This window comes from Nanorana parkeri, unplaced genomic scaffold (genome assembly GCF_000935625.1).
Source record: "Nanorana parkeri isolate BGI_ZX_2015 unplaced genomic scaffold, ASM93562v1 scaffold544, whole genome shotgun sequence".
Classification (NCBI taxonomy): domain Eukaryota; kingdom Metazoa; phylum Chordata; class Amphibia; order Anura; family Dicroglossidae; genus Nanorana; species Nanorana parkeri.
Genome location: NW_017306812.1, coordinates 414,246 through 436,654, shown reverse-complemented (window position 1 = coordinate 436,654; position 22,409 = coordinate 414,246). Strand labels below are relative to the sequence as shown.

The 22,409-nt window shown below is 44.2% G+C and overlaps 1 protein-coding gene across 1 annotated transcript; it reads left to right on the top strand.

Moving 5' to 3' along the window:
* Positions 1 to 1,017: 1,017 nt before the first annotated feature.
* On the top strand, positions 1,018 to 21,712 carry UTP18 (UTP18, small subunit processome component). Its single transcript, XM_018561787.1, has 13 exons — positions 1,018 to 1,236; positions 2,777 to 2,895; positions 4,419 to 4,514; positions 10,429 to 10,499; positions 11,768 to 11,865; positions 13,338 to 13,463; positions 15,221 to 15,395; positions 17,284 to 17,384; positions 17,632 to 17,722; positions 18,299 to 18,422; positions 19,723 to 19,897; positions 20,787 to 20,932; positions 21,670 to 21,712. The coding sequence occupies exons 1-13, from the start codon at positions 1,018 to 1,020 to the stop codon at positions 21,692 to 21,694; spliced, it is 1,566 nt and encodes a 521-aa protein (XP_018417289.1). The 3' UTR covers positions 21,695 to 21,712.
* The last annotated feature ends 697 nt before the right edge of the window (positions 21,713 to 22,409 follow it).

Below are 22,409 nucleotides of genomic sequence, written 5' to 3'. Positions count from 1 at the left end.
CCACTTGATTCTCCCATCCATACTAAACAGCGGCTCCCCTATCGGCTACGATATTCTGACAGTCGGCACCCACAGTTGTCTGAATAGCCAACAACTGTGATAGACTTGCAGCAATAAAAGGCGAAGTTTTATCACATTCATATCACTATGACAGGAGATCTGTCATCCTCAGATATAACCCTGTACTAGAGGTCTGTGTTCTTCCCAGACAGAACCCTGTCCCTGAAGACTGTGTAGTCCCTAGATATAGCCCTGTATCAGGTGCATAATGACTGCAGCTGATGGGATGTAGTCGCTGTTCGGTTAGCAGTTTTCTGCCAAGTCAGGAAGAATTGGCCAAGATTCCAGCCGTTACATCAAGCTGCCCATACACTGGCCACATGTAGTCCTACTGAAGTCCTACAGCTGAAATTCAAGCAATGTGTGGCTCCATCAGATCCCCCCCCGTGCGACAAAAGGCAATCAACTTTTGTTAGAGGAGTCAGGCAAAATATTGTCAGGCAAACAGTGCTGCAGTCACTGTTCATGTGGTCTGACAGCAGCACACTCGCAGCTGTTGGAATACAATAGCCAGCAGAGGAGATTCCCCCATCCATTCCCTTGCAGTGAGGCTTTGATTTGTTTAGGTTCTAATATAACAGTGTTGCTCCCCCGATCCTCGGAGTCGACTTGCACTTAGATTAGTCCCTTCTGCCTCCCCCCTCCGCTGTGTCGCTTGTATGTCCCTTGTGTCCCCACATCCTATACACTGTGTATAGAATGTGATGACTCTTGGGACTTTAGGCCGCTGCAGTGGAGGGGGAGAGAGAGGCTCCAGGGACTCATCTAAGAGCAAGCCGCCTCTGAGGATCAGATGACTATAACTGTTATTTGTGAACCTAAATTACTTTTCAATCACAAGTGTAAAATGTGCGAATCCTGGGTGAAAGTTGTGTGAAAACATTTATAATGAGATCCCTTATTTTTCGTGTGCTGTAGAGTAACTGGATTTTTTTCTTTTCAGCTGTTAGAAGGAAAATGGAGTCTGCGGAGGGCGAAAATGCCACGGAGGAGACTTCTCGTCGGAGGAAAAGGCAGCGAGGTAATTCCAACCAGAAAAAAGTCTCCGGAGAGGAGGAGCTGAGGGCGAGAAACCTGAAGATTCTCCAAGAGAAGCCGGCTGTAGAGAAATGTCTGGAGGACTTGGTCTTTGGTGGCGAGGATGAATTTGTGGAACGGCTTATGGGCGATGCAAAGGTATCTTGGTGTTAATCACAGGTAGCGGCTGCTGGTGTTGCATTTGTTAGGCTGGGATTATTTTATGCAGAAAATAGGAACTTGATTGACCGGCTTAGAGGGATATTGACACTCCGTATTAGGGGGGAGCACTAGGGATCTCCCAAGACCGATACTAGTATCAGTATCGGGGCCAATACCAGGTATTTTCACCAGTATTTGTACTTAAAGGAGAACTATGAGGCGAGTGCTTTTCACTCACCTCATAGTTTTAGCCGACCTGTGACAATGAGACTGTCACAGGTCGGCTCAGTAGATCGGGAAGTGAACACATACCGGCGTTCGCTCACCTCTCGATCCTGTCACGGCTCTCTGCCGTGACAGGGGAGGGGCTGGATTCCCCCCTCCCCCCTCCGATCCGCCAGCGCTGACTGGCGGAAAGGACGGGGAGGGGGCGGGTGGCGGATCGGATGGGGGAGGGGGCGGGTACAGCTGGCTCTGCCTCTAGATAGGCAGAGCCAGCTGTCACTCACGCAGCTGGGCAGATCCCAGCACAATTGTCGGGATCTGCTTCAACTGCGGCGTCTCCGTATATAATGAGCTGTAGCTCGCTGTATACTGAGCCTAGGGTGACGGGAGGACGCTAGTTTGTGTCCTCCCGTTACCCTAAGGAGAACTATGGGGAAAAGCCTTAACCCCATAGTTCTCCTTTAAGAAAATGCCCCCAATTGGTAAGGCCGATACCGTTTTATAAAATGTTTAAACCGCAGCGGCTGCTGAGTTGCCGCGCTTGTTGGGACCTCGGCAGCCTGCTGGGGACCTGGCAGTACCTGTCCCTGGCAGTGCCTATCCGGTTCTATACCTCCTGCTCCTTCTTCTTGCCACAGCTATGGAGAGCCCTGGACACTGGCACCCGTCCGATCAACATTTAGAGCCCTGCAGAGATCCACATGCCCCCCAGTGGGATCTATTGTGCTGCTGCTTTGTTGGGATGATGTATTGTGCTCTGCGAACATCTATATTCTGCTTTGATGACATCTGTATTTAGTCATGGTGAGAAACTGCCCTAAGAAAAAGTATCGGTAATTGGTATCAGCAAGTACCTGAGGGAAATTTTTTGTACTTAGTCTTAAAGTGGTATCGGGACATGCCTAGGGAGCACTATAAAGCGCCTTGCATATACCTCATAGACAGTCCTTCGTACTAAACCCAGTGTATTGCTGGGTTTAAAGCAGACACTGGGGCAACAGCTGGTTCACCTAAAAGACCCAATGCCAAAACACAAGATGAACAACATTGTGTATGCAGTCCAGTGCAGTGAGGAGTGCTCAGAATTGTATTTTGGTGAAACAAAACAGCAGCTACACCAGCGTATGGCTTTTAAACTGTATCAGTCTTCCTTCCCACATCTACTTTGTTGATACCAAAGACACTCATTTGTCTCCTGTCCTACAGTAAAAGCTTGTTCTGTCAGTTGTGAGAATTTCTCTACGTGAGGTTATTTTGAGCCTTGTAATGTGCTGTATCAGAAGTGTTGTGTGACGTGTTTTGTGTATTGTAGACCAGACCTGATGCCAGTGCAGATCTTCTGGAGAGTGACTCCGACGATGAACACCTAAAGGAAACCGTATCAGCCAAGAAGCCAGCTTGGGTTGATGAAGATGATGAGCTGGATGAAAGGTGGGTTAAAATGGCAGGATATATGTTTAGACATGGTTTTTAGGCTCATTTTATATTAGATAATACATGGAGCAAAAATGCCTGGTATGGGTATGCCATCCATTCCACAGGAGCTAAAAGTGGACCTTTACACTCAAACATCACAGCAGCATGGCCGAGCGGTGAGGAGAGAGAGCCGCCGGCTGTCAGATCCTGGCTCTCTCCTCACGGCTCAGCTCCCTCTCCTCACCCCAACCCAACCCCGCGGCTGCGGCGCTTCCTTCATTTCTCCTCGGATCCCTGCTGCATACTGATGGGGGAGAGCAGCGGGGATCCAGAGCAGAAGCCCCACTTCTCATTGCTGGCTGCGCCCAAGGAGAGAGCCTCAGTCGCCTCGCCCTTGCTACGGCCCTGACAGAGTTGACCAATATTCTTAAATTTGCTCACTCCTCTTCCATCGACTCTAAAGTACAAGTGACTAAATATAAGCTACTCACTCAGTGGTACGGCGTTCCTCATAGCTTGCACCGTATTTACCACTCAGTGTCGTCTCTCTGCTGGCGTGACTGTGGTATGATGGGCACTCACCTGCATATCTGTTGGGAGTGCCCCAAGATCCAGCTATGGTGGGAGTGCCCCAAGATCCATACTGGCGAAAAATCCAGACCCACATAAAAGCCATCCTAGGCATTGACATGCCTTTTCAGCATTGTTACCACCCTAGGACAAGACTACAAACACCCCCACCGCCCATTCTCCATAACATTTAAGAGTAACTCTTTTTTGTAGCCTTCAGGCATAGCTTGGAAGTATGTAATTAGCTTCCTGTGCCCTCTGCCTCTAATGAATGTTATCGTCTTACTGGATTTCTGTCAGGATATTCACACATTTCTTTGTTTTTTACATTTATAAAACGGATATGACAAAACTCTTATCGGTCTATTTAACAGACCAAAATAGAGCCAATAAGAGAAGTTCGTTATCCGGGTTTTCCTTCCCCCTTTAAAGCCTGGAGGGGGTAGAGCTCAATTTGTATTAAACACAAGATGTAGTTTTCATACTACAGTAAACTCCCCGTTGTCCGGCATCCACGGGGATTGGTAGTTTCCGGATAAAGGATGTCGTTTCTAGTTGCTTGAGAGTTACTATTAAAAATAGGTCTAACTAATGCCATACCCCGTACTATACCATAACATTAACTCTGTATCGACTTTCTATTAATCTAGAAATGCAGTAATCAAAATCAAATTAAGACGAATAGACCACCGATCGTTTCCAGGATAATACATGCCACAGATGAGCAGAACAGCGAGTACACAGGGGATTTTTATTTTTACTGGTTAGATGAGAGCTCTGGTTAGTTGAATACCAGATAACAGAGTGTACTTTATATTTTTGGTGCTGGAATTGAAAGAGAATTTGAGTTGGTCAGCCCAGGTTGTATTTTTTATTACAGTAATTTGTGTGTTTGAATGCTATTTCTAACCCCAACTGAGGCTATAAGAGCAAGGGCTGATCTTCTGTATTCTGTCTATTGTTTGCAGCGTCGAGATGACCCATCGTTATCGGAAAGACATCATGAAGAGTCAAGCGGAGAAGACACTTAGCCAAAAAAAGCTTCACACAAGACTCCAAGAAGAGTAGGTGATTCAATGGCATTCATTGCCTATCGGAGCTCTCTCTATAGATTGCGGTGGAGACACAGTCACATGGGCCTGATTGCAGTGGCAGTCTGTCAGATGTATCCTATGTGCAGATCAGTGTACCAACGTGTCGACGCGTTTCCGGGGCACGCCCCCTTCATCAGGACATAGCTTACGTCTCGTCCCCACTTAGTTTATAAAGGGAGTCGAAGCTCCTGATAGGATACGGCTTAATAAGATAAATGGGAGGTGTCCGAGTGGGGAGAAGGCGGGCTGCATTGGCCTCATTAGAATAAAGTCTTTCTCAGTGGGCCGTTACCTCGGTCTCACAGCCAATAGGAGCTGCGAAAAACCGAGTGGAGTGTTTTGTGTTATCTGTGTCCCTGTCAGACTGTCACCGGGTGGAAAATGGAGATGTGGGATCTCGTACTGCCGGAATGATAACGAAACATAAGCTGGGAGAGACTGAAAGCTATTGTTCTGTTAAGGACATGTCTTTCTAGAGGCCACAATACTATATACCATGAGGACATATCTTTCTGACGATTGTATACATAATCCTTATATTAGACACATCAGTCATAATGGTTGTCATAATGATCATACAAATATTGTTAAAAGCTAAAATACCATATCAATAAATATCATGAGCAATTGAGTGCTCTGTAAATTATCTATGGGCATGAGAATAAAAATATACATATATAAAAAATATATAGATATATAATAAATTAGTGACAATATAAGTCATATGTGATGTTAAAAAAACTCAAATCGAATACACATACGGATTGATTTAGTACAGAGAAAAAGGATAATATTACGTGTTTCTGAACGGCCATGATCACTACATAAGGCCCATGTACTACTGTGTGGTGGTGTAACTATGGGGTGGGGGAAGGACCATGATGGGATGCTACATAAGGGGACACGACCAATGATCAAGAGGAGCAGAGAGCAACGTTGGATCAGGGGCGATTAAGAGAGATTCAAAGTGAAGAGGTCAATTCTAATCCTTCATTTAGCCCTAAGGGGTACAAGCTTTTGAGGGAATATATCCAGAAGGTTTCTCGCTGGCCTAATTTCTTAAACCTAAGGCCTTCATCTAGGGTGTCGGGTATCATTTCGATTCCGAATACTTTCAGGCCCTCTGGATTTGATTTATGGGCTTCGGCGAAATGTCGAGGGAGAGAATGGTCAGTTGCTTTTTTGAGAATTTTTCTTTTGTGCTCTCCAAACCTAGTCCTTAGAGTTTGTGTGGTCCGCCCTACATATAGTTTGCCACAAGGGCAAATGATGCCGTAAATTACGTAGCTTGACCCACAATTAATAATAAATTGCTTGATTGGGAGCATTTGTCCTCCAGGATGATTGACATGTTTTTTGCGGTGCCACAAAAATGGACATGCCCCACAACTATGTATATTGCATTTATAGCATCCTGTTTGCCCAAACAGACCTTTCCCTGCATTCGCCCTTTTTGTGCTTTTTAGTCTGCTGGGAGCTATTAAGCTACGGAGGTCCTTGGGCTTCTTGTATATAACATGGGGCCGACTTGGGAGAGATTGTTTGAGCACAGGATCCTCTTTAAGTATTCGCCAATGATTCTTCAGTATTTTTGAAATCCGAAAGGCATCATCGTTATATTGTGTGCAGAAGTTGAACCTAAAGGTGTTAACATCGTTTCGTTCCTTTTTGGGGATGGGGGCCAGGTGTTTACTATAAGTTTCTTCAATCATCTTGGTATTGTACCCCTTATCTGTGAATTTCTTAATTAGTGTTGCTCCCAACGCCTCATAGTCAGAGTTAGAGGTACACGTTCTCCTCAATCTGCCAAACTGTCCATCTGGGACATTTTTGATCCACCTGGGATGGTGGTTGCTCCTGGCATGGAGATAGGAGTTACCCGAAGTGGGTTTGAAATGCGTTTTGGAGGAAATCGTACCCGTGTCGTCAACCCCCAACTCTAAATCCAAAAACACAAGGCTGCATTTATCCATGACAAAGGTAAAATCCAGTTTGAACGGATTTCCTTTGCAGTAATCCACAAAAGCTAAAAATTCCTCGTCTGTTCCGTCCCAAATGATGATGATATCATCAATATACCTTGCGAATAAAACCAATTTCGATCCGAATGGGTTATGGGACCAAATATACAATTTTTCCCAATACCCCATGAATAAATTTGCATAGGAAGGTGCAAAACTGGCTCCCATGGCAGTACCTCTAAGTTGAATATAAAAGGTATCTAAAAACGTAAAGTAATTGTGAGTTAAAACGAATTTGATGGCTTTAATGATAAAATTGGCCTGTTCGGAATTAAAATCTCCTGATTGGGTCATAAAATATTGCACTGCTTGCAGACCAAATTGGTGTTCGATGGACGTGTATAGCGAAACCACATCCAACGATGCCCAGCGATAGCCCTCTTTCCATTGATAGTTGTTTAAAATTTCTAAAATGTGTCCAGAATCTCTGACATAAGCGGCTAATTCGGTAACAAGTGGCTGTAAAAAATGATCTATGTAGCTGGCAAGATTCGAAGTCAGGCTGTCCATGCCCGCTATGATAGGTCGACCTGGAGGTCTAATAGGGTCCTTATGAATTTTGGGGATATAATAAAAATAGGGAATACAAGGATGTTTGGAAAATAAAAAATTGAATTCTGGTTTAGTTAAAATACCTCGGGATAATGCACATTTAAGAAAATCTTCCAAGGTGTTCTTATATTCACTAGTAGGATTACTTTTTAGGGTAAGGTAAGTGGACTTATCCGACAATAGTCGAGTTGCCTCTGTAATGTAATCCTCTTTACTCAAAATGACCAAACCCCCTCCCTTGTCTGCCTGTTTAATGACTAGATCCATATTGTTGCTGAGTTGTTTAATGGCCACTTTTTCTTTTTGGCTTAGATTCATTGGTCTCCTTCTTTGGTGGAGCAAAGCTTTTTAAGATCTGTGTAGACTAACTGATAAAACGTGGGAAGGAAATTCCCTTTAGAGTGGTGAGGATAAAAGATCGATTGTGGTCTAAAATTAGTATGTCTGATGTTGGGATCTATGTTGGGGGTCCATTCAAAAGAGGATGCTCGACCATCCCATAATTCTTCCAAATCAAGAAGAGCCTGTTCATCCGCGTCTGAATCTGGCCCTACGGCTCCTTCACCCTCTAATGGTAGGGCATTTTTCATCTTTAAGTCTTTTATACTAAAATGTCGGTGGAGGGTGAGTTTCCGTATAAACCTATGGAGGTCTAAAAAAATGGAGAATTCGTTAGGTGAGGAATTGGGAGCAAAACTAAGTCCTTTTCTTAGGACTGATTTTTCTATCTCATCCAGAGGGTGAGAGGATAGATTGAAAATTTTTATAGTATCGTAGTTTGGGGGAATAGTGGCTAAGGACTTCTTTTCCCTTTTTTGCTGGACCTCCCATCTGGCTCTACAGCCTCTTTTCCTCTTAGGTTTGGTGACCATTTCTTTTTTCTTACTTTGGGGGTATGTGCCAATGCCAAAAAAGATTCGACCTCTTTGAGGACAGTCCCTTCGCTACGACTTTGATTTTTGGGTCTGGCCCCCACTTTGTTCCATTCGGATAGTATTTCTTGTTCATCGACCGCTGAAGCCCATGAATTATCGCCATGTGTGGGAACACTGGACAGCGGTCGAAAGGCTACTGGGGAGGTGATGCCATATTTCTTCAGGTCCCGATCTAAAGGATCTGAAGATCGTGGACCTGGAGTAGAGGACCCCCGATGGATAGCAGTGATCTTACGAGGAGTGTTGGTGAGACTTGTCCTCCTATTGGGGTCAATGTAAGGTCTGGGATGTGACTGTGTATGGGGATGAACTGGTGATTTAGGATGTGCCCTAGGGTCTTCAGAGGATAGTGGTCTGGAGCGTGTCATCAGATGTTCATCGCATACACGAGATTGATATGTAAGAGGGTGTTCCTGATGGTGTGGGTGTGTATATAATGATCTCTGTGGTCTGGCTGTTTGCCAACTGTTTCTGTGGGGAGGGGGCCTCATAGGTCGGGGCTGAGTCATTCCTCTAGGTCGAGGATGACGTTGCAGCCTGTAGTCAGACCTATGTTGTTTGTTGGCTTCCTTTATAGGCCGTAGTGTGTATGGTCTAGTGGATACAGGACGAGAGCCAGGGCTCATGTCTCTTCCAAGTGAAGATATTGCCGTCCTGGAAGTCATCCTGATCCCTCTCAAATTTCCCTAGTTTTTTGTCGAGCAGAGTTTTTTCAAATTTTAGGATCTTATTGTGAATGGATAAATCCCATTCCGAGAAACTGGGATGATTGCTGTACTCATTAAGTTGCTCGGTGAGTGTGATAATTTTAGCTCTTGTGTTTTCCAGAAGTCTTTCTCTCTGTTTAACTATCAGAGCTATCCACTCACTAGAGCAATTAAGAGCTTGTTCGTCCCATGTCTTTCTAAGATCTGGATCGTGAAAGCTGCACTGTTTGGTGATGTGGAGTCCTCTGGGGATCAATTTGGCCTTGAGATAATGCTTAAGGGTTTCCGCATCCCACCAGTGGAGCATTTCTTTTTCTAATGTATTTTTCAAACTGTAGAATGCTTTGATCATAGGTTTGGTAAAATAATTTTCCGAACAAATCTGAGACGGTATATCAGTTTGATTGGCTTTGGAAAAGTCCTTGGTGATAAATTCGTTAAATAGGTTGGTTCTTCTATTATAGCGATCTTCTATAGAGGTGGTCATGATCGTATCGTAAGATGGTCTTGTCTTGGAAAAATTATGATGTTTGGATGCCGTTTAGAGAAAACCTGTAGGCAGCTACTATGGTCCCATAGAGCAAGGCAATCAACAAGAAAAATGCAAAGAAAAGCAGCGCCAGAAGTTATCATATACAGTCTTGGCGACAGAATGGATGTGATGGCATCTATGCGGGAGGCAGCTCCAAAAGGGGACACTGGAGGCACTACAAGACAAAAACGAGAGGGGCGCCTTCTCCTAGTGCAGATAAACTTTAATTTTTCGATTAACAGTGGAATACGAGACGTAAGCTATGTCCTGATGAAGAGGGCGTACACGTTGGTACACTGATCTGCACATAGGATACATCTGACAGACTGCCACTGCATCAGTCCTTAGAGCTGCACTTTTTTGGGGCTTTATTGACCCCCCTCATTTTATTGCAAGTCTAAACCACATGTTTGTTGTAAAATCATAGACTCTTCGCAGTCTGTAATGTATAGAAACATTCACAATGCCCCTGATACCCAGCGATCATGTGTTCTAGGCTGCCTACTGTGGGGGGAGCTTGAGAACAACAATTTTTAGTAATTTGTGCTTGTACTGCTTGGGGTACTGGAATGGGCAACTCTGGCCCTCCAACTTTAAGGGCCTGTTCACGCGACGTCCGTTTTCTGTGCTGACCTGATCCGTACGCTCCTGCACTAAAAATGTATCCTTATGTGTTTTATGGGCTACAGTTCTCGCCTTCAAAATACTACATGTCACATTTTGTACGGTCAGGAAACGTCAAACACACTGCACTGCAGCTAACATATTGACAGCCCCAGTCCAGAAAAACGAAAAAATAATTTTTTTTTTAATTATTTTTAACTGGAGCGCGACAAAAACACATAGCACCGTGTCTGCAGATCCGCACCTGATCAGGACCAGAAAATCATGTGAACAGGCCCTAACTGCATATCCCAACATGCCACTGGGAGTCATGCCTGTGGCTGCCAGTCTTGCAATGCCTCATGGGACTTGTAGTTCCACAACAGCTGCAGGGTCGGAGTTGCCCACCACTCGATTGGAGTAATAATTTGACTTGTGCCCCTTTTATTTCAAGTAAAGTATAACTGTTGGTGATAAACGTTATTGTCTTTTTTTCCAGTTTGAATGATCGTAGTTTGTTGTTTATCGTGATAGGTTCCAGAAGGCAATGGGCGGTGTTCCTTCATGGGCGTCCACTGACTCCAAGAAAAGAGTTTCCAAAGAAGGTGAGACCCGCTCTGTTTTGGCCTTTTTGCATTAGCACCTAAATATAGTTCTATTAACTTTAAAGAGGAACTCCACCTGGAGTACTGTAGCTGCTGACTTACAGAAAATACATACCTGGCCTGGAAGTCTGGTGCTCACTTCTGAGAACCTAAAGTCCTCACAGGCTGTTAGGCAGAATGGTGGCATTTTGGAATTGGGAGCCGGCTGTGATTACTGATCACCCACAGTTGGCCCCTCACTGAGCATGCGTCAGACTGAAGGACATGCAGAGACTGTCTTGTAGCCTCCTGGGATGTGTCGTGTATCCCAGGAGGCTGGGGCGAACGACCGACAACCAAGGGGACATCATGGTAACCTAGATGGGGAATGAGGAAGTAAGCAGCAAATACATTCTTTTAATTCTGTAAAAATACCAGCGTGTAATTTTATTTGTTCATGTGGCACTTTTATTGGCTCATTCTAGCGTCAGACTCTGCTTCCTGCTTAATTGTGCTTCACAATGTCTGTGGATGTTCTCATTTATCCAGGTCAAGGTATATCTATAAAAAAAATAAGTCAAGGCAACTGGACTTGCTGTATTTTTCTTGAAGACGTTTCACTGGCCATGCAACCAGCTTTCTCAATTCAGAATTGAGAAAGCTGGTTGGATGACCAGTGAAAGATCTTCAAGAAAAATACAGCAAGTCCAGTTGCCTTGACTTATTTTTTACAGATGTGCTTCACAATGATTATGTTTTTTTTCTGATTCTATCACTTGAGGGCAATTCAGCCAGACAGGGATTGCCTAACTCAAAACAAAGAAAATACTCTTTGCTGCCTCTAATAGTGATGGGCTCGGGCGTGTTCGCAGCTCCACGTGCCGAGCCCGCCAGGAAGCTGACAGCGCCGCAGCGCCAATCACAGGTACTGAGACATTATCCCGGTCCGCAGGTGCAGAGATCGGGAAATGTCTCCGTGCCTGTGATTGGCGCTGCGAACACGCCCGCGCCCATCACTAGACTCTAATGATGTGAAACGCACACAATGCATCTGTTACCAGAGGCCTTATGATCTTTTCCAAGGCTTTGGGTCACACTAGGATGCTCTTGGGCAGCATTTTTGTACGGCCAGAAAAAGTGAATTTACTCCAAATATTAATTATGTTGATTCACTTTTTAAAGTGGCAGCTTAGTAACAGAGTCATAATAAACCAAACGATACCTTCCACAGCAATGACGGCTGTGTGGTGTCATGTTTAAGATTGATTTAACAATGATTTCTTTCCCAGATGACGATGACAGCGAAGATGAGGATGAAGATAACTTGCTGCGTAAAACTGGAAATTTGTTGGCGAAGTCCACTTCACTTCTGAAGGGTGTCCTGGAGGTAAGATGATATAATTGGGCACAAGGCTGCATCAAGTATGAGGTTATATATTCAACCAGTTAAGCTCTTTCTGTACGCCCGGGTATTGAAAGTGTCAAAACAATCTTGCAGCTTCTGCCTTTCTTGGGGCTTTTAGGTTAAAGTAATCTGGGTGGCTATGGGAGCCGCCCAGTGGCGTCACAAGGGGGTGCGGCCCGCACCCGGGTGCCACCATTGGAGGGGTGACACCAAAATGACTGACAGTCATTTGGTGTCCCCCCCTATGAAAAGTCGGGCACTCGGTCATGGACCGAGAGCCCGACAGTGTAAGGCGAGAGGAGGGGACCCGGCGGCATAACTCATCCCGCCTGGTGAACGTCCCCTCCTCTTGCTGCTGGCGACCATCAAGACGTCACGGCGGGGTGTCACCCCCTTCTCCGCTCTGGGTGTCACCCGGCCTCGGGATGCCCCTGGAGCCGCCTGATCACTTTTGCAGGACTGACAGTGTGGCAACCATCCAACTACTCTACAGAGAGTGATTCAAGTGTATATCTGGGCAAAATCCGGGTACATCCCTGCATCACATGCAAATTTCCTCATGTTTTATAGCTTTAAAAATGCTGAAAGTGCAGGAAAAATACCTGTTGATCTGTGACAAACTCAGTGTACTTCCTGTTTGGGCTCACATCACAGTGCTCTACTGAAATTTCAAGCAGTGTTGTCAGCTCTGCCCAAGTTCTCCTTTGCTGTGCAAGAGAGCACCACCCCCTTTGCTCATCTGCATGACAGAAGACTGTGGTGATCTCTAGTTCATCAGGGGAGCACTGGGCATAGCTGACAACAGTGCTTGGGATTTAAGTGCAGCAGAGGCTCTGTGTTGTCGGCTCACAACAGGAACTTAGGCGCTCATTGGATATCTGATATTTTCAGATCCTTAGTGTTTTTGTTTTTTTCTTTTTGAAATTAAAAATAAAGTTGTAGTCTTAGTTTTATTTGAGCTAGTTACTAAGTTGCCTATTAGGCCTCATTCACACGAGAAAAGGCTGGCACGTACAGCTCCATGCTGCGTGCACGTCCGTATCGGGCAGCTCCCGGGAAGATCAGGTGCTGCGTGTGATTAGTACCCAGCCCCTGTCCTTCTCTATGGGACTAAGTGGCCATACGCCGCCCTACGCTCGCACGCCCTGTCCGTGTGGGTGCAGGTGTCCGACCCTGTCTGCGTCTGAGCCAGGACACCTGCACATGTACGGATGTGCACTTGAGGTGAGCGTAGGTCGGCATACGGCCATGTAGTCCCATAGAGAAGGATAGGGGCTGCGTACTAATCACTCGCAGCACCTGTCCTTCCCGGAAGCTGCACGATACGGCCATGCACGGAGCTGTACATGCTGGCCGTTTCTCGTGTGAATGAGGCCTTAGTGATAATATTATTATCTTTATTATGCTTTTTTTTTTTTTGCTTTAATGTACTAATCTTTTCATACATGTTTCAGATGAAGCCATGCTTGAATGCTAATCATGAACGTCCGTGTACAGGGCCACTCACAACAGTACAGTTTCATCCTTCTGCACAAGTTGTAATGACGGCCGGCCTTGATCGATCAGTGTCGCTGTTTCAGGTACGCTGCATGTGCTTGTAGTTTATTATCCCGTGAGTTGTGCACTGCAATTTAAACTCCAGGAAGATGTTTGTCTTTATATCCTCCTCCTGTGCCCAGTAGCACTAACACTGGGAGTGGTTACTCTAGCAGCCAGTAAGGTACTGCTGCTTTATTTGCTAACGGGGAACATGCTGGCAGGGGGAGAGAGCAAAATGGGCAGGGGATGACCTCGGGAGTGTGCTGCTACTTTTTCCCTGTGCAGTCATTTCCACCTTCAAAGGTGACGTTCCAGGCAAAGGGCTAAATGCATAGATGACATATTTGGGAGCTGTTTTACCAGTTGGAGGACTTGTATTGCTCTCAGATTAAAGCTGCCCACACAATTTATCTGCAGATTTTCTATGGTCAGATGGAAAAGGTGCAACAGATTCCTCCATCTACACTTAACTGTGTGTATGGAGTAATCTCCACCTGGGCCAATCTGGTGCACTTTTTCCATCTGACCACAGAAAATCTGCGGATAAAAGGTGTGTGGACAGCTTTACACAGTTGTGCTACAGGGCACAGCCAGCCTGGTGACCAGACTCTTCTCTGGTGCAGTTATGTCACACAGCTTGGTCTCCTCCCTGCCCCCCATTCTGTGATTGGACAGTGAGGGAGCAGCAACCGGCCGGTGAATCCACCTCTCTGCTATAGTCTCCTGCACTTCTCAGCAGATGTGAATACAGGGCACATAGTCTCTTTGTCAATTCAAATTTAGGTATTACTACTAGCTGCATTAATCATTTTTAAATCAATGCACAATTATGTATTTTTTTTTTTAAATGCTTGCTTGCTTTAACTTTAAATAGATAATTAAAATGCACAACCTGCCAACAAAAAAATCGACCAGAGTAAATAATGAGTTTCTTATTGGATATACACAGCCCGAGTACAAACTGAGCTCTAGGAGCCCATTCAGGCCTGTTCATTCTGGTGTGTTCTGTTGCACGCTATTGGGGTTTTTGTTTTTTTTTGTAAGGCAGCCCATCCAAATCAAGGGTGTACCAATGCAATAGACAAAAAAAAGAGACCTTGACCATTTTTGCCCACACAGCACACTGCAACACATTTGTGCCCGCTGTACGATGGGCTGCCATTGAAAATGGAGACTAAAAAAATAAAACGCACAGCTGACCTGTCATGCATCCTTGTAAAAAACTGCAAAACTGGCACACGATGCTCTTCCAATGAAAATCAGATTCCATTCAACGTACATCTGTACTAAAGATAACTACATTTGTTTTTTTTCTACAGATGCATGTCTTTGGAATAGCATCGTGTGCCAGTTTTGCAGTTTTTGAGCTATTGAAAATGAATGATACCCCAATGCACTAAGGCACTTAACTTGCATTGCGGTAACTTTATATTGATGTGTGCACTCCCACAACACACCGCATTGGAGAGGTGTGAGTGGGCCATTATTGTCGTACTCCAGTTTCCTCCCACACTCCAAAGACATGCTGGAATGTTAATTAGAACCTGTCTACATTGGCCCTGTATGTATGCATGTGAGATAGGGACCTTAGATTTTATGCTCCTAGAGGGTAGGGACTGATGTGAATGTGCAGCACTGCGTAAATTGTCGGCACTATATAAATACCTGTAATAAAATAAACAATAGGTAGAGTAAGAAAAGCAGGGTGAATAATTTATGAATATACAAGGAGAGTGCACAATTACAATAAACTATTAGCTTCATAGTACCCATCACAATTCATACCTCTTGCTTCTAGGTTGATGGCAAATTAAATCCCAAGATACAAAGCATCTATTTGGAAAGATTTCCGGTTTTCAAGGCTCGGTTTAGCACTGATGGGGAACAAGTGATCGCCACTGGGCTGCGGCAAAAAATGTTTTACGTCTACGACATGATAGGAGGCGGCATTATACCTGTACCTAGAATAAGAGGTAAGTGTGGCTCCTGCTGAAAGCCAAAAAATAATCTTGTTTTGCGACATTTTAAAATTTAAAACATGGCACTTGGGGGATATGAATGCAGCTCTCTATCATTAAAAAAAAAGTATTTGTTTAAACAAATCATTTTGTTACAGGGTACATCCATGACATTCAGTTTGCACTGCATGCAGAGCTCTCCAATCAGGAATACCAACACTGTCTGCAGGCTTGTTGGCAGCCTATGTTTATCTGACTAATTAAAGGAGAAGTATTGGGAGTATAAAATGTACTCTTTCCAATAGTTTGGGCCGGAGTGTGAGCTAGTGAACTGAACGTTCACAAACCGCTGATCCCAGCCAAGAGCCATGACTGTCTGTCGCCACTCCCCGCAGGGATTCTCTCTCCCCTCTCTCTATTCCTCCTGCGCTCATTGGAGGGACAGACAGGGGAGGGGGCAGGCATAGCTGGCTTTGGCTCTAGAGAGGCAGAGCCAGCTGTCAGTCAGGCAGAGGGTTGAATCCAAACAAAATTGTTGGGATGCTTTCTGTCTGCAGAGCAGCTGTTGTCTGACAGTATATAGAGGGCAGTAGCCTGCTATTTGCCGAGTTTGGGAACTCGGCATTAGTAAATGCGCTTCTGTGATCCAAAAGAGAACTAAAGCCCAAAAAAAGCTCCGTTATAGAAAAGCTCTTATACTCACCCCTCTGGTGGCCCAGAGGGGTGAGTATAAGAGCTACCTTTGTTACACTGCTGTAGCCTCTACCAGTCTCCTCTGCATTCATCACTTTCCAGAGTTGTGGATGACTGTGTCCCCTGCCATGTGCAGTGGTTTCATCCTCTTACCCCTGTGTCAGACATCTCCTTTTTTTTCTTTCTGGTCTTCTTTCACTTCTTGCTTTCCTCTCTGCTCTCACCTTTGCGTCTCTCCTGCTCCATCTCTTCTGTTATCTTATTTCATCTCCTCTCCGTTCTCTTCTCTTGTCTTTTCTTAGGGCCACCATACATGGTTAAAGTTTCTGTTGTTAGCTGGCAGGCCGAACTTGAGAAAGTCAGTAGATTTCCCCCATCTGCACTAACCATGTGAGTGGAGGAATCTCCACTGCTGGCTTATGTATTCAGGCATCTGATAGGATGCAGTTACTGTTTGGTTGATTATTTTCTACCCAGTTCAGATAATTTTTTTTTTTTTTATCAAGTTGTGGCAAGCAGGGTGGAGTTTGCATGGCCCCCCACAGCTCGGTAGGGGTGTAAACATGAGCAGGAGTCAGCCAAAATTCAAGCCCTTCATCGGGGCCTTTGATTTTTCAATACAATGTAATTCAATACAAACAGATCATGGCTGGTGGGAGGGGGTCGGCAGGGTGCTTTTATGTAGCTTCTTAAAAAAAAGCTTGATTATCCTGTCTCAGTATTCCTCCCAAGAGCCCTCAACCCTGATACAGAGGGCTGGGTTTTGGGAGACATTATGTGAATATCAAAATGCCTTAAAGGGCAAGTTAGTCTGGTGGAGTGGTCATTCCTGGGCAGACTGCATTGGTGCAGACCGCCCTAGGTAAGGATTACATGTGATGCTAAGCCGCCATAATTGAATAAACTGAAATCCAATGGATGAAAGGGGCAGGCCGGGGACAGTGAGGCTGGGGAGACATCCTCCAGCCAGGAAATTAAGATGGCTCTATCTGACTTACTGCGGCTCCTAATGCACATTATGAAAAGCTCACAGTGTGCAATGAAATCAGAGTCGGCATGTTCATTCCTAGAAAGGAGCCTGTACAACTATGCTAGACTGAGGGGAAGGCCTGAGTTCAGCTTTAATTTTTAGCTGCCTTGTGATCTGATGTTTGACATGAACATATGCAAATGTTTTCTGTGCAGCTGAACTGAATTACCTCTGTTTTAGGCTTGGAGGAAAAATGCGTTCAAGAGTTTGAAGTGTCTCCAAATGGAGCATACCTGCTGCTTAATGGGTCTTCCGGCTATATACATCTACTGTCTATGAAGGTAATCTAGGAACTAAGAGAGGGGCAATGGCCGAATATATTTGTTCTGAAATTGTTAGCATGGCTTTTTTCCTTCATTATTGTTCCTCTAGTGAAATAGAAATACAACAATGGCTCTTCTAACCAACACCGGAAAACTTGGAATGTTTATGATGAAACGATTAGGGGAGGTGGGGGGTTAGACCGGCATTTAGACAGACTAGTCGCAAGAAGCTTCATTATTGTTTTTATTGTTTTGTTTTATTAAGACTAAAGAGCTGATTGGAAGTATGAAGATGAACGCATCAGCTGTAAAAGCTTCCTTCACAGCAGACAGCAGTAAAATCTTCTCAAGTTCAAGTAAGATGTTAAATGTTCACTTGTGGGGACACACGAGGGGGGTGAATACCTGCTGACACACATCATTTTTTCAGTAAAAGTAACGCTTTCCTTAAAGTGACATTAAAGCCTAAAATGTTTCCCCCCGATGGTGGTGTAAGGACTTAACCTCCATGGCGGTATGATTTTTTTTCCTTTTTTTTTGTGTCATTTTTCGTTCTCTTTTTTTTTTTTTTTTAATATCCCACCGGTTCCGCCCCCCCTGCAGCGCGTACGCAGGGGGGAAGACGGATGCCGGGATCGGCCGGAGAACACAGCGCGGCTTGAGGGACAAGGTAACTAAATTATATGCGGCATTCCCGAGTGTATCTCGGGGTTACCGCTTATGGTATGGAAAAATAACCCTGAGCTATACCGCCAGGGAAGTTAAATGATGCCTCTTGATCTGATTTATTTAAAAAATTGTTCATGTATGTACATGCTTGTTCATAGTGTTTTTGGTCTTTTTTAGCTCTTTATTATTTTGCTCTTAGAGATTCTTGGCATTTTTATTCTGAATTCTAGTTTTTACTAGCTCTGATTCTTCTGCTGCTCTAGGTGACGGCGACGTGTATGTTTGGGATGTGAAAAGCAGACGCTGCCTCAACCGGTTTCAGGATGATGGTAGCTTGTGCGAAACGTCTTTGGCACTGTCAAAGGATGGGCGCTATGTCTCTTGTGGGTAAGCATGATCTAGTGATGGTCTTAAAGAGACCCTGTTCCCATCCCATGCCAATTAAGATAAGCATCTCAAGCTAAAGTACTCGCATAAGCATATGCTAGGCTGTATTTGTTTGAAAATAATTTGCCCCTGCAGTGCTGAAAATAGAACTCCATGTCTTTGTGTTCCATACACTCCACTGCTTTCCCTTCCCATCCCTGACATTGACCAATGTCCTAGTAGGTACTGAGGAAGATGCTCACAGTATGAAAACCCTGCTGATGCAGATCTTCCCCGTCCCCAGCCCTACTGTCAGCCAAGGTCCTGGCAGGGGACGGGGAAGATCAGTTGCATGCGTCTGGAATGTGTCGGAGGTGATTAAATAGATTTTCAGCACAGTGGTGGCAATTTGTAAACAAATATAGCTAAGCGTATGCTTATGAGTCCCTTAACGAGAGGTTTTTCTTAATTGGAATGGATTGGTGATAGGGTCTCTGCACAATACACACAACAGTGAACTTCTCTTAATTGCTCCATTTTGGTTTGATACATTTAATATTAAATGTCGATTTTAATCGACTTAATCGAATAACTGTTGCAGCTCTAAAATCAAGTTGTTATAGTTGGTCATTAAGTGCAAAAAATACCTGTTGATCCAACCAGGAATCTTTTGAGCTGATGCCTTTTCTGTGCTCCGTGCCTGTGCTGCCGGTCTCCGCATTGCTCTACTTGTCTCTGTGGACTACAGAACACCTTCCTTCTATGGTATGGAGATATGATATGGAGACATGATATGGAGACAGGTGCAGGAGACAGAAGGGGTGCTGTTTGTAACCCTGACCTATGGTGACCACGCTGTTTCTCCATAGCTACAGTACAGTGAGCGAGAGTTGTCACCCTAGGACAGGAAGTGTCTTACTGACAGTGTAACCCCATCCTATGGTGAGAAAGCTGTTTCTCTATAGCTACAGTACAGTGAGCGACAGTTGTCACCCTAAGACAGGAAGTGCCACTGGCAGTGTTACCCCCATCGTATGTGACAAAGCTGTTTCTCCATAGATACAGTACAGTGAGCGACAGTTGTCACCCTAGGACACGAAGTGTGTTACTGGCAGGATCACCAGGTAAAAATAAAGGAAAAAACCCTAAAGAAAGGCTGCACATATGAGGCTGCTTTTGTAAGCTGCAACGTATAACTTTGTTTTTGGGTTTATATCCACTTCAAGAGGCTATGTCGCTTTTCCCATTCTGATTTTGAACATCATCTTCCCTTTAACCAACCAATGCATTGGCGTTGTCTGACTCACGGTCTATCTTTCAGCTCCAGCTCCGGGGTGGTGAACATATACAACTTCGATGACTGTCTGCAAGCCAAAAACCCCAAACCGATGAAATCCATCATGAATCTGGTGACAACCGCCTCGTCGCAGGTGTTCAATCCTCAGACTGAAATCTTAGCAGTGGCCTCTCACACAATGGACGATGCTGTCAAATTAGTAAGGGAGTTCGTTTTTTTTTACATGTGTTTTAAAGTGGATTGAGAGCCAAAACTTTTTTTTTTTTTTCGGATGCAGCATGGAAAGGTTAAAGGTCAGTCAGTTTCCTGCTGGAAAGATTCGCCCTCTCTTTTTGTCCCGGTGACCGTTTTTATGGGGACAGGAAGTGATGGGAAACTTTAGAGGCGTCACAGAAACAGCAGTAGAGGGAAATCTTCCAATATGGGCACTCGTTCTGGAAACATCTAAGAGGGGACTTCCCTTCACTTCCTGTTCCATCTGCAGGGCAGGAAGTAAGAGGAATTATCACCCTTCTGCTTCCCCTGATTGGATTTGCCCACTGTAACAATATTTTCCTCTCCAAGTCATATCGTAGTTTGGGTGAAAAAAGGAACAAGTTTATCTATTTCAACCAATATAAAGGAAAAATAACTCATTGAAAACCTCTGTATCCCAAACCATATATCCACAGTTGATCCAGAGGGGAATTTTTTTTTTTATAAAGCATGGTCCAATTTCTTCCAACACGGGAAAAAAATGTCCTTTCTGATCCCGAAAAGGCCGGTGTAGACAAACTCTGGTCCTCCAGCTGTGGGGAAGCTATAAAATCCCATCCTGCATCTACCAATGGGAGTCCTGCCTGTGGCTGTCAGAGTCTTACAATGCCTATGACCCGTTACCTGAATGCAGTCTGATCTTTTGTACATCACCTTGAATGCTTCAGAGCTCTGGTGTAGCTTTTCATGCGAAGACACTGCCCAGCGCATTGGAAAATCTTGGCTATGCTTCTGTTTCTGTGGATTAAAAGGAAGCAAGACTTTCGCCATGCATGTAGACCGTGTAGTGTTTCCTGACGGTGGTAACTGATCTGATGTTATTTTCCCGGCAGGTTCACATTCCCTCCTTCACAGTATTTGCAAACTTTCCGGTACAAGGCAAGCGGAAAAGGATTCACCTGGCCCGCTCGATGGATTTCTCCCCGCACAGCGGCTTCTTCTCCATCGCAAACAACAAAGGTGACGCTTTACTGTACAGGTAAGTGTCGCCAGTGATATCGGGAGCCACAATAGGTTTCTAGTTTGGAGGCTGGAATAAAATGTTTGTTGTCCATAGCAACCAGATTCCAGCTGAATTTTATTGGATGTTACTAGTGATGTAGATACATTTTTATTCTAGTTATGTAATCAAATTATTATCACTTTTTATTATTATTACTACCAGTGCTACTTACTACTGCTACTTACTACTACTACTACTACTACTTCATTTATATTATTAAAAAAATATCACTAAGGAAGAGAATTTTTCAACTTAACCCTTGCCTGCCTGGCTCCCAGACCAGTCCCCACGGCCTCTTCTCCCCTGGGCTTTGGCAGAGCCCTGACATCACATCTAATGCAGGTCCATTAGACATGAGGACACCGAGGGAGATACCACAGATGCAGGAGAGAGGTAAGCACTCACTGCCTCAAGTCCAAGGAATGGGGTGAGTATATCTTCTTTATTTGAGCCCCTGGAGCAACATGAGTAGTTAACCCTTTCAATTTGGGGATAGCCCCACTGAAAGGGTTAATTTGAAAGAAAAAAACAAAACAAAACCTGTATTATTATTTGTATTATTTTTATAATTATTGTATATTATTTTTAGTAGTATTTTTGTATTCTTTGTATTAATATTCTTTTTATTATATTATTGTTTATTATTATTGATCTCTACTATTGACTCTGTCTTGCAATGCCATTGATTTACAAAATTTTGTATTTTTGTCTAGGTTGAAGCATTACTCTGATTTTTAACAACAGAAATATAATGGTAAGTTGCTGTACAGATGTCATGAATCTTTTTATTTATTTTTATTGGATTTTTCACATGCAAGAGGAATAAAACAAAATATATAACATATGCTTGTAAGATCTCCTGGTCTATAAACCTTGACCAGGGGCACCATCATGGGCAAGTTACATACGGATAAAAACAAAAGGGCATAATTACACAATACCATTAAAAACAAATACCCCCTAAACATGGAGAGCTGCATGTTCATTATCAAAAAAAAAAATATATATAATACACATTAGTGCAGGGGTGGGCAACTCTGACCCTCCAGCTGTTGTGGAACTACAAGTCCCATGAGTCATTGCAAGACTGACATTTACTGGCATGACTCCTAGGGGCAGAGGCATGTTGGGATTTGTAGTTAAAGCTGGAGGGTCAGAGTTTACCACTCCTGTATTAGTAGTTCAGTAAATCTTTGGTGAAAGTCGCATTCACTGCTTTATAAATATGCACCTTCATTGTAAACATGTAAAGAGGGTTGGGTGTCTTAAAAGGATCCCCACTGGCCCAAACCTTAGGCAAGAGTCAGGCCGACTGCTTTTATTGAAAAATATCACCAACATTATCTGTTATTTTTTTTAAATAAATGTTAGTACATTTCCAGCAATTGAGTTGATAAATAAAGTAAAGCAACACATAGGGGGGAATTTATCAAGGGAGTTGCTTCACTTTTCT

Coding starts and splice junctions, on each gene's coding strand:
- UTP18 (XM_018561787.1), top strand. CDS start 1,018: ATGGAGTCTGCGGAGGGCGAAAATGCCACGGAGGAGACTTCTCGTCGG. Junction 1,237..2,776: donor GGCTTATGGGCGATGCAAAG/GTATCTTGGTGT, acceptor TGTGTATTGTAG/ACCAGACCTGATGCCAGTGC. Junction 18,423..19,722: donor GGGCGCTATGTCTCTTGTGG/GTAAGCATGATC, acceptor TCTATCTTTCAG/CTCCAGCTCCGGGGTGGTGA.